Source organism: Poecilia latipinna, unplaced genomic scaffold (assembly GCF_001443285.1).
Source record: "Poecilia latipinna isolate Pla-1442-1.1 unplaced genomic scaffold, P_latipinna-1.0 Scaffold945, whole genome shotgun sequence".
Taxonomy (NCBI): domain Eukaryota; kingdom Metazoa; phylum Chordata; class Actinopteri; order Cyprinodontiformes; family Poeciliidae; genus Poecilia; species Poecilia latipinna.
In genome coordinates, this window is record NW_015113561.1 from 107,253 (window position 1) to 117,301 (window position 10,049).

The window sequence follows — 10,049 nt, forward strand, 5'->3', positions numbered from 1 at the left end:
AAGAGACCAAGGAGAGGATTAGCCTTGCACGAAAGCAAATGACTTAAAGTGCACATATCAACATTTTTTATGACAAAAACCAGTAATGAAATGTTCTTTTGTGTCCATTCAAAGTGTAAAATGTCTGTTGATGTTACACAGATCTTATAAAAAATGCATAACCACTCTTTCCAAATGATAGTCTGGAGCAATTAGCCATGATAATTAGTTTCAGCTGCAGCTGTTTTTTTTTTTTTTTTAGGTCTGAGCCAAATGAAGGAGAAAGCATTTGACTGCAGCAGCCATTTCATTGTATATTAGTATTCTAACTTCATTTTCAGCCATCACATGTGTAGCATATTATTAGCTATAGGTCACGTTTTAGAGCCAAAAAAACAAGTAATTAGGAGAAACAACTTATGACGGAAAACACAGTTTGATATCGTAGAGCAACAATGATGATTTGACAGCTAAATCGGCTAAAAGTCTCAGCGGTAAAAAAAAAAAAATGGACCAATTATTAACAAAATCTCTGTATGACTTGTGAATAAAGCAAACGAATGTGGTGTATTGATGTAAAAATTGCAGAGTAGATTTACAATGCTGGTCAGAACTGGAGCATAAATAAGGCATAATCTCAGTGCTGTCATTTTTTGTGTGTGTGTGTTTCAAGTCAAGTCATTCCCCACTGACCGGGATCACCACAAGGTGCTTTTAAAACTTTCCGTATGGTGCTGATTCAATAGGTCTCAAAGGTTCTCCCTTCAGAAAACATTCCTCCTCTAATAAACATTGTAAATCTTTACTTTGCTTCAAATCCAGCCGAAGCTGTCCGTCACTACTTGTCTTTGATGAATATTGAGTTGCTTTTAATAACAACATTATTGATACCCTGGGTAGATTTAGATTAAAAATTATTTTAGAGACAGACACATCCTAAAATATATCAAAACAGAGTATTAATCCAGAAATAACATAATTTATGTCAGTTTTTTTTTTTTTATTAAAAATGCATGTGGAAAATTATTAATGTCCTTCTAAATAATTAATGGAAAAACATTTCAGAGAAGCCCTCATTAAGAGTTGTTGTTGTTTTGAGATCCGACAACTTGATGTTTGATTCAAGTCAGGACTCCAAAAAATTAATATCACATCCAGCCAGAAGAAACCTTAAAAAATGTGGTGTGAATAATTTGGGCTTAACTGTAGGAATTGATGTCTGAGTTCAGCATCTCAAAAGTAACCTTTTTTACTCTCTCACAACTTTTAGCTACATTTGCTGCTGCCTTGTGTATTTTTTTTTTTTTTACAGACATTTAACATCTTAAATTAATATCTGTATAATGAGCTTTAAGCCTGAACACAACTGAAAATGTTTTAAAATAAAATTGATGATATGTGCCCTTTAAAGTGGAAAAAACAACCAAGGGACAAAAGCAAGTGAATGTATATACCTGGAAGCACCGTCAAAGTAGCAGTTTGATAGGAGATCCCAATTGAATTACCCGCCAAGCATGTATACTCCCCAGCATCCTCAAAAGTTACATTTGGCAAGTAGAGAACCTCTATCTCCTTATCTGTGGTGTTAACACCTGCGGTCTGGGGGAAAAGAAGAGGAGGAAGAGGAAATAGAGAAACAACAGAAACAGAGAAGAGAAAAAAAAATATGAGACCCACAACACCAAGAAAGAAGTTAGAGGAACCGGATAGTGTCCACGTTAAGATCCTGTGTAGAACTGACAGGTAGAAGATAGAGCCCAGTATTCCACCAAAACACGTGAAAACAAAACAAACACACCTGAAACAAACCCAAAAGGTACCCATCACCCACAGAACCTGCTAAAACCCACACGCATGCATAAACACAGAGATCATGGAGAGCACTGTGACACCATACGCTTTCTCGTGAAAAGCTGCGAGGTGAGTTACAAAAAACAAAAGAGAGATCATCATCTGGTTATTCTGGTCAGAACAGTGCTTCCATGGCGACACCAATCCAAAAGTCAGTGGCAGCTGAAGGAAAAGGGAGTAACATTTGGGAGAGGGAACGTCCTTGAGACCATCAACAGCACCACCACAGAACAGCAGGGAAACCCACACCGGTAGAGGGGAGTTGAGGTGGTCTTGGGTGGGGGTGGAGGGTTACCTGGAATGACAGTCAGCCAGCAGGACTGGGTGACTTCCCCTATATAATTGGAGACTTTACAGATATATTCCCCAGCATCTTCCTCTGTGACATTGGTGAGGATGAGAGACTCCATGTCTGTGCTGTTAATGCCTGAGCGCTGCAAGCCATCACACAAAATGAGCAGAAAAAAAATCAGGCACATGACAACATCACCCCTGCAGCTGCTACACACGGACCTGCAGGAAACGTCCCCAAAATCCAGCCAGGAACTACAAAAATGACCCATTAAGTTGGAATAAATTAAAAAATAATTGTGATTTAGTCTTGACAAACAAATAATATATTTTCTCAAAGTTTTATGGATGTGATGTTCCTTGCAAACATCACAGCGAAAGGCAAACCACATTTAAAGGAAACATGTCACAGAGAAAACACTTATTTAAACTTAAAAGGCAAAAGTGTACATAAAGTTAGGGGAGGGATGTAATGGGTTTCTTATTTGACTTGTCGTAAAATACTGTAAATTACAAAGCAAGAGGGGGGGAAAGTGTGGTTATGATATAAAAATGGGTACAAAGGGATCTACCTTTAACACTTTGACGTAGGGGTTTCCGTCAGGCCTGTACCGACTGCCGTTTACGCTGACGTGTTTCAGCCACTGGATGTGAGGCTGGGCGTCGCTGTAGACCTTACACTGGAACTGGGCGTCCTCGCCGACGTGTACCGTGGTGTTGGCGGGCTGTCCAGCCTGGAGGATAGGCCTGTGTGGTGACCGTTCTGTTGTAGAAGATAAACAACGTATCTTTTCTACGCTCATTCACCAGACAAGAAGAAGGCAGTAGAATTATGCTGCTCCCGGAGTTGCTCTGTTACGTCAGTTCTGATTTGTTCTCGTAGGCTCAGACAGTTATTATGCTGCGTAACCGTGTCAACACGGTATTGTTTTTAGAAGTAGAAGCTGCTATTTAGCATTGCAAAATCAAATGAGATGGATTAGCAGTGCTTCCTAACAACTGGTTATGTCATCCAGTACATGTTGGTGTGAAATATCGTCTCTGCTGCCCAGAATTTGAGCTGCTAGCATTTCATTACAGTCTTTCCCACAGCATCGCCATTCAGAAAGACTCTTTAAAGATACTTGGATTATATGAGTTATGACATTTAATTTTTGTTTGGAATGAAGTATTTTTTAATTAAAAATAATAGTTCTTTCACTGAGCTTGAGTGATACTTGAGGATCAGGACGATTTATGGTCAATAAATGGTCTCCATGCATGTTTTTGGAGAGTTTAGCACCATCTGCATTCTTCTATAAACTAATATTTACCTTCTGAACCCCAACAGAGGGAGACCTGGGGAACAATACCCCCTTTCAGACCTCCCCCAGCTTTTACAGCTACCCCGAGGAGTCCCCACAGCTCCCACACTGTGACATGACTCATGAGCCCAGCAGAGCCTTTCCGAAACATGCAGTGGATTTATTTGTACGTGTATGTTTATGAGTTTTGGAGTTAGACATCAGCCAGTGTCAGGGGTGGAGATTCTACGTTTAATGCAAAGAAGAAAACCGTCACAAACTACCATTTAAATTCCAGGATGTAAAGACTTCTACTGCCTTTTGCTGACTTTTCTGAAATCTGTCACATCTGATGACTACCTCCCCTTCTTCCGCTCTCCAAAACCAAATCTCCTTCTTTCTGTGCATTCTCAGGGTTTGCCTTGTTTATTGTCTATCTTTCTTTGCCCCGATTTTCTGGCCCTCTTCACACACTCAAACTTTTCATGCTTCCAGAGGGTGGAGACATCAAGCGCTCTCTGTAAAAACAAAATGAATTAGATTCTGTAGTGCTATAACTAAAACAGTAAACGCCTCCGTTTTAGGCGTCCGTAACATTAAACATTTTCCACATTATGACTGATTTTTTTTTCTTCAGGTTTTCTCTTGATGTTTTTTTGTGATTTCATGTGATTAACAATCACAAAGAAACAATCATTCTGTTGCAAGGCGGCAGAAAGATAAATGATTCTGACTTTATTTACAGTACATATAAATATATCCTGACCGATAACTAGTTCCTAAAACTAATCTTGTGATTCGTGGAGTAGCCTGGCAGCATTCCCTGTTGACCAGTGAAGGACTTTGAACTCTGAGCAACCTGGCAACTCGGCTCAAAAGGGTCCGGGGAGGACAGAGACCCAGGAAAATCTCAGTGTGGCACAGGATGGCATGTGGCTGTCCCCACAGTGATGAATAGCTGCGGCATAGCATGTGCGTCAGCTTGTAGCTGCCCGACTGCAACCCATAGTCCAGACTCCAGCTTAAACCGATAAAGTCTGGGTGTTTTTGTTTCTAAAAGCTGATCCTACAGCTAATTTGAGCTACAAAAAGTCTGATAAAAAAAAGGCTTTGTTTGTCTCCATTTTGCCTCTTTTTTTCCCCCACCCACCAGTCTACTGGTGAAAAATGAAGCCAGAGGTTACAGGCATGGAAGAAGTTTACTGTTCTGCAGTAAAACCAAACAAAAAAACAATATGCAGTTAGAAGGAGAGCTTCAGCCAGCTCCAGAGAGAGTATGGGGCCTCAATTGGGGAGCGTGTGTGAACATGTGTTGGCTGTAACCTGTTTCTGTGATGTCCCTATACATTCACATTGTGCAAACACCCTCCGGTATTCAAGTCCAGCCTAACATGGTGCAAATAATGCTGCTAATTACAATCTATGGAACGGTAATAAGTAACGGTAGTAAGAAAAAACATCAGAAGTAACTTCACGTATTTATACAGACTGCAGTCGCTTGGACTGCTCCCCTCTGTTCTGGTAATCTGTGGTTCACTGACCAGGCTTTAAAAAATAACTGCATCATATAAAATTTAACAAGTACTGATGGCTCACAAAGGGGCGAGTGGCAGGCCCAAAATAGATGAGGTCCACGTCGAATTAAGCAAGCAATGTTGGTGTGGGAAAACTTATCTACTACTGTTATCCCACTCCCCCTGTTGTTCCTGCCATTTATTGATTCTGCGAATGGAGTAAAAAACACTTCTTCTTGCATGCCAAAGGTCAGCGAGGCTGAGCTCATCATGTCACATGAGTCTGCTTTAAAGGGTCAGTTCATTTCAGTTTGTCCACTTCAGGCTGGTCAAGTGAATAAATGCAGCAACACTGTTCCACTGAGAAAACAGCATCACACCTAACAACAGCTCCTTTCAGAGGTGGAGAGATTTAATACTTGAGGTTTTATTCCCCAAACTTCCATTGGTATGAAATTTGTCTGCCACAAAAGAAGAAATAAAGGGAAATATTTTCACAGAACTTCATGTCAAAATATCCAAACTGTCTGTCAGAGGTCATTTAAAACTAATTTCTCTAAAACAGATTTGTCCAACATTTTTGTCAGGTTAAAAATGGGCATGGGCCACAATATTTTTAAAATGAAAATAATACGAAATCAAAATGAAAGAAAAACATGTCGTCAGTACTTATCATAACTGTCAAGTTGAACATACTCATACTCAAAAATGTAATATTTCTTGATTTCAATTAATTTGCTGGATGTTTGTGATCCTACATATTATGAAAAAAAAACAAATAAAAGACAAGTGTGACATTTTCCAATGTAATTAAATATTCATTTGTCTGTGAGAATCTGGCCTTGAACATTTTTGGTGTCTATTTGTATCAATCGCTTTTCCTGGCAGTTGGGGGCCACAATACAGCAAGGATTCCAAGCAACCCTTTGACATCCCTGGTTTAAAAAAAATATTCCAATATAAAATAATGAAAGCTGCACTGAACCTGATGACATATTCATCTTTGCCATCTGCACTCTTGGCAGCACAGAACACAGGTGTGCTGTGCATCCACCGCACACCTGTCCAATTAAACAGCATGCTCACACACATTACCCTCACTGACTGTGGGAAGTTTTTCCCTACCAGTTCTCTACTTCTCTAACCTCAACAGGCGTACTGACCCACTACATCCAGAGTGTAGGTGTGGTTGATGGATCCAAATTCGTTCTGCACCAAGCAGGTGTAGTTTCCCTTGTCCGATGGAACCACGCTCTCCATGATCAGGGTCCAGTGCTGGAGGCGCACCTGTAGCCAAGATACAGAATCATTAATGTGAGATTAGGAGACATGAAGGAACTAGCAGTGAAATAAAATAACAAGAAGAAAGAGATGCTGCTGTCTGCTAGCTGAACTAGCATAAGTCATCTTGCAAGCAGTCCTTGTAAACCTGAGTATAAACTAAGGTGGTATTTGTTTAAAAATATTTGAGAAATGTATTTCTCTATCATTGTATGTGGAACCATCTTCATCGTCTGAGCTGTTTCAAGCATGCAGTTGGCCAAAATTATTTGCAAGCATAGTTTCTAGTGTGCATGGAAACCACAGGTGTAAGCAAACAATGAGGTTTCCATCTATACACTAAAGAGAGACACTGTAACTATTGCGTGTACAGGCCTACATTTCACACAATGGAGAGGTAAGGCCACGGGGCTGGGCTCAGGTACAGCTTTTGTCAAACATTTATTGACAAAAAGAGAGGAATGAAATGCCCGCGGTGTAACTGACAGCATGACTGTATCGTTTCTGGTGCTGATTTTTGTCTTAGTTGTAATGAGGGACTGAAAGTCGAAGGGGAAGAGACTTCAGGAACAACCCAAACATTATCTGGGTCTAACTTTTCCTGGCAGGAAGACCCGTACAGCATATCTGGTCATTTTGCTCAACCAAGGGGAAGTAATCTACCCAAAACATCAAACTATCAAAATATCAGCCACATATATAGTCACCACCAGATGTAAGACATCTTCATCTAAAACATCATCAAAAACCATAATGGAAATTTGTTTTTTGCATTCATTCGAGGGCATAATCATATGTCTTTAAAATAGATGTGACCACAGCTATATTTGATATTGATTAAATCACATGTAGGAACTAGTTTGAATAAGTTACTTATAGTGGACGTTTCTCTCTTTGACTAAGTTGTTAACCAGAAGAACCAAGAATTATATAGGATAACCTTTATTGCCATCAGAAACATGAGAAAAATGTTCAGCTTGATAAAAATCTTCACTCTTGTAGCAAAAGCTCATAAGTTAGATTGGAAAAAAGTCAAAAGAAACTTTAAAAGTAAAGCAAACTTGACCACTCTTTTATATTTAAAACACGTATTCATTCAGTAAACTGACACTTAATTATCTCTGGTAAATCACTCCCCATCATGTGGATGTGAAATGTGCAAAGTCTATACATTTTAGCTTAATGTAATCAAATATATCATGTACAAGGGCTGCACCAATATCAATATCGCAAATGTCTAGACCGCAAAATAGTTTACATGTCAATGTAACATTTAGCCTGTTGGACAGAATCTCAGCAGCAGATCCTCACACAAGGCACCTGCACAGAACTGCTAAAAGTAAAAAAAGTGATGGAAGCACAGATAAAAAGGAAAACAGAAAATGGCCATATATTGCAACAGATATTGTCTTAGCAATATTTACCAATATTAGTGCCATTGTTGATTTTCTAATCTCATGCAATCCAACCATGTGCACTCCACCAGCTATCACTAACTCAGTTAGCAACTTAGATTTTTGCAAGTTCAGGTAAAACTGGTTGCTGTGAAATAGCTCTGACCCAACTGTGTTGCCATAAAATCTCAGGTACAGTACAGAGTCACAACCAGCAGATAAAATGTAAAGCAGCTTTTATTTTTCCTATAAAGCACTGGGATTGTACACTTATGAGTATTTAAGTAGATTGTTGATGTTATGCAAAGCTTATAATTGAACTCTTTAAGTCTCTGATGAGAACAATAATGCTAATTGTTGTCACTGGTAATGGGATTGCCATTAGCAGTCTTCAGTATTAGTGCTAACATTGCAGTAATGATGAACTGCAATGTCTGGTTGTGCATGCATACAGATTTATTCTGTTTATTTTGGTCTTTCTTTGAGACTCTGCTGTGTCAGTGTTGTTATGTCAGAAAAGTAAGTTTTTTACATTTATATAAATACAGTTAATCTGAGGGTTAAATTCATTAAAGCTATTAGGAATTAGCATTTCTAATAATTAATTACTCCTTCAAAAGTATTAAAGAATGGAAGGCAAAAAGGGGGACTGAGATTATATTAGTATTAGCAGTTTGGTGGATTAGTGTTTCCCCTACTTTATATCCTCCCATGCGGTCCTCTTGGCGGAAAGGCCTGCCGTTTTTCAGCCAATGCAGTTTTGGCTGGGGGTCTCCTCCTGCAGCACAGCGGAACTTCACTGTGTTGGCAGCTGGCACTGCATGCAACTTCTTCTCCATCTTCGCTGATGAAGTCCAGTATGGCGCGCCTGCAACCAGATAACAAGTCACGTTCAGTCATTTCCTGACAGTGTCGACTGTATCAACAGCTTGACTTCAGAGGAAAATGGGCTGGCTTAGTCCAGAGGCATGAAGGAGCGTGTCTGCAGAAGAATCCAACCTGAACCGTTCTTTAAAGAGGCCCCCCCTTTTTTTTTTTCTTGGCAACACTATCCAAACTGCCGTCTGCACAACATGACCTAAAGCTCTGAACTTCCACGACTAAACAAAAACACACTTTTCCTGTGGGCTCTGCAGGGAGCAACAGAAACCAAAAAAAGATCAGCTCTGAGGGGCTGGGCGTTGCTAGAGGGGTAATCGGACCATCACATTCAATTTTTATCTCATTCCACTTAACAGTTTTTTTCCTCCTCCTACTTCCTCCAATTACCATAGCTACCCTGTAAATCACTCGGCTACATATGGACGAAATAGCTGGAGGAACTTATCACGCCTGAAAAATCATTATCTCCCTCCATTGGAGAACATTTCTAAAGCTTTTTAATAATGAAATGCAGCCCCACCATTGCACATATCGATATCTACTGTCTTACTTGTGTTTTTTGCTCATTTACTCCCAACATCTGTCTCTTTGTCAGCTGGATTTGCTTTCCCTCTCTCCCTCTGCACCTGGGACTGTGATTGTCTAAGCAGATGGGACTGAAGACTGGAAGAGACACTCAAACAAACAACAACCCCAAACGGTCCTCCACACCACCACTTCCTCTTCTTCTGGCCGGAGTGCAAGTGACAGAGGGAATACCCACAGATTACACCATGACACATCAAAGCAGCAATGCCCCAGGAGAATATTTGCTCCAAGATTTATTACTGGATGTCTAATCTGTGTACAGATCAACCGGACATGTCCAGCATAGTTGGACAGCTGTGTCAGAACTGCATTCCCTTCCTCAATGGATTAAACTACTTTTTGCCCATCCTGCTAAATCTTTGTCTCTGAGTTCCTTAACCTTAATATGCTAACTCCATCTGCAAACAGAGATAGATTTGGAGGACTGAAGGTTGCTTTCTCTCCACAAAGCAACCTTTGACCTACAACTGACGCCCCAGACGGTACATCAGGTCCTGACTAGGTGAAGGCTGCCGCTTCCCATGCTCTCTGTCCAAAGGGGCAGGACCTTCAGACCTCTGTATAGATGAAGCCAAACTGCCTTGCTGAGCCGACTGCTGTGGCCCCTCAACGGCCCCTAAGCTGTGTGCATCCGGACTCCTGCTCATGCACGGCTGTTTGTCCTCAGCTGGCCTCGGGTAAGCTGAGGTTATCTAACTCCGGCGCTGAGTCAAGATTTTTTTTTCCCTCAAAGTTCCTACAGACATATTATAGTTCACTTGCTCTTCCTATAACGCAGATACAAGCTCCACTTGCAATGTTTCAGGTGTTACTGACAGCGCAAGTCAGCAAGACAACGATGAAATAGTTTCGATCTGACTGAGCTTGAGCCATTCTGCAAAGAAGAATGGACAAAACTGTCATGCTTTTCCTATTTATTTAGGGGTATCAGAGCAGATACCCCATTTCCACTTTACAACTACAAACATCAATGTGCTTTGTAAAAA

At 40.4% G+C, this 10,049-nt stretch overlaps 1 protein-coding gene across 6 annotated transcripts in view; it reads right to left on the reverse strand.

The window, feature by feature from the left end:
• fgfr2 (fibroblast growth factor receptor 2) overlaps window positions 1-10,049 on the reverse strand; it is a 63,883-nt gene that overhangs the window by 18,489 nt on the left and 35,345 nt on the right. For 4 of the 6 annotated variants that reach the window (XM_015049397.1, XM_015049401.1, XM_015049400.1 and 1 more), the window contains 4 exons: window positions 8,292-8,461; window positions 6,082-6,205; window positions 2,694-2,884; window positions 1,434-1,578 (listed from right to left, as the gene is read on the reverse strand). In XM_015049397.1, the coding sequence (XP_014904883.1) occupies window positions 1,434-1,578; window positions 2,694-2,884; window positions 6,082-6,205; window positions 8,292-8,461 (630 nt within the window). Of the gene's footprint in view, window positions 1-1,433; window positions 1,579-2,125; window positions 2,265-2,693; window positions 2,885-6,081; window positions 6,206-8,291; window positions 8,462-10,049 lie in introns of all 6 variants that reach the window. The other 2 variants (XM_015049399.1, XM_015049398.1) reach the window with 1 other exon arrangement.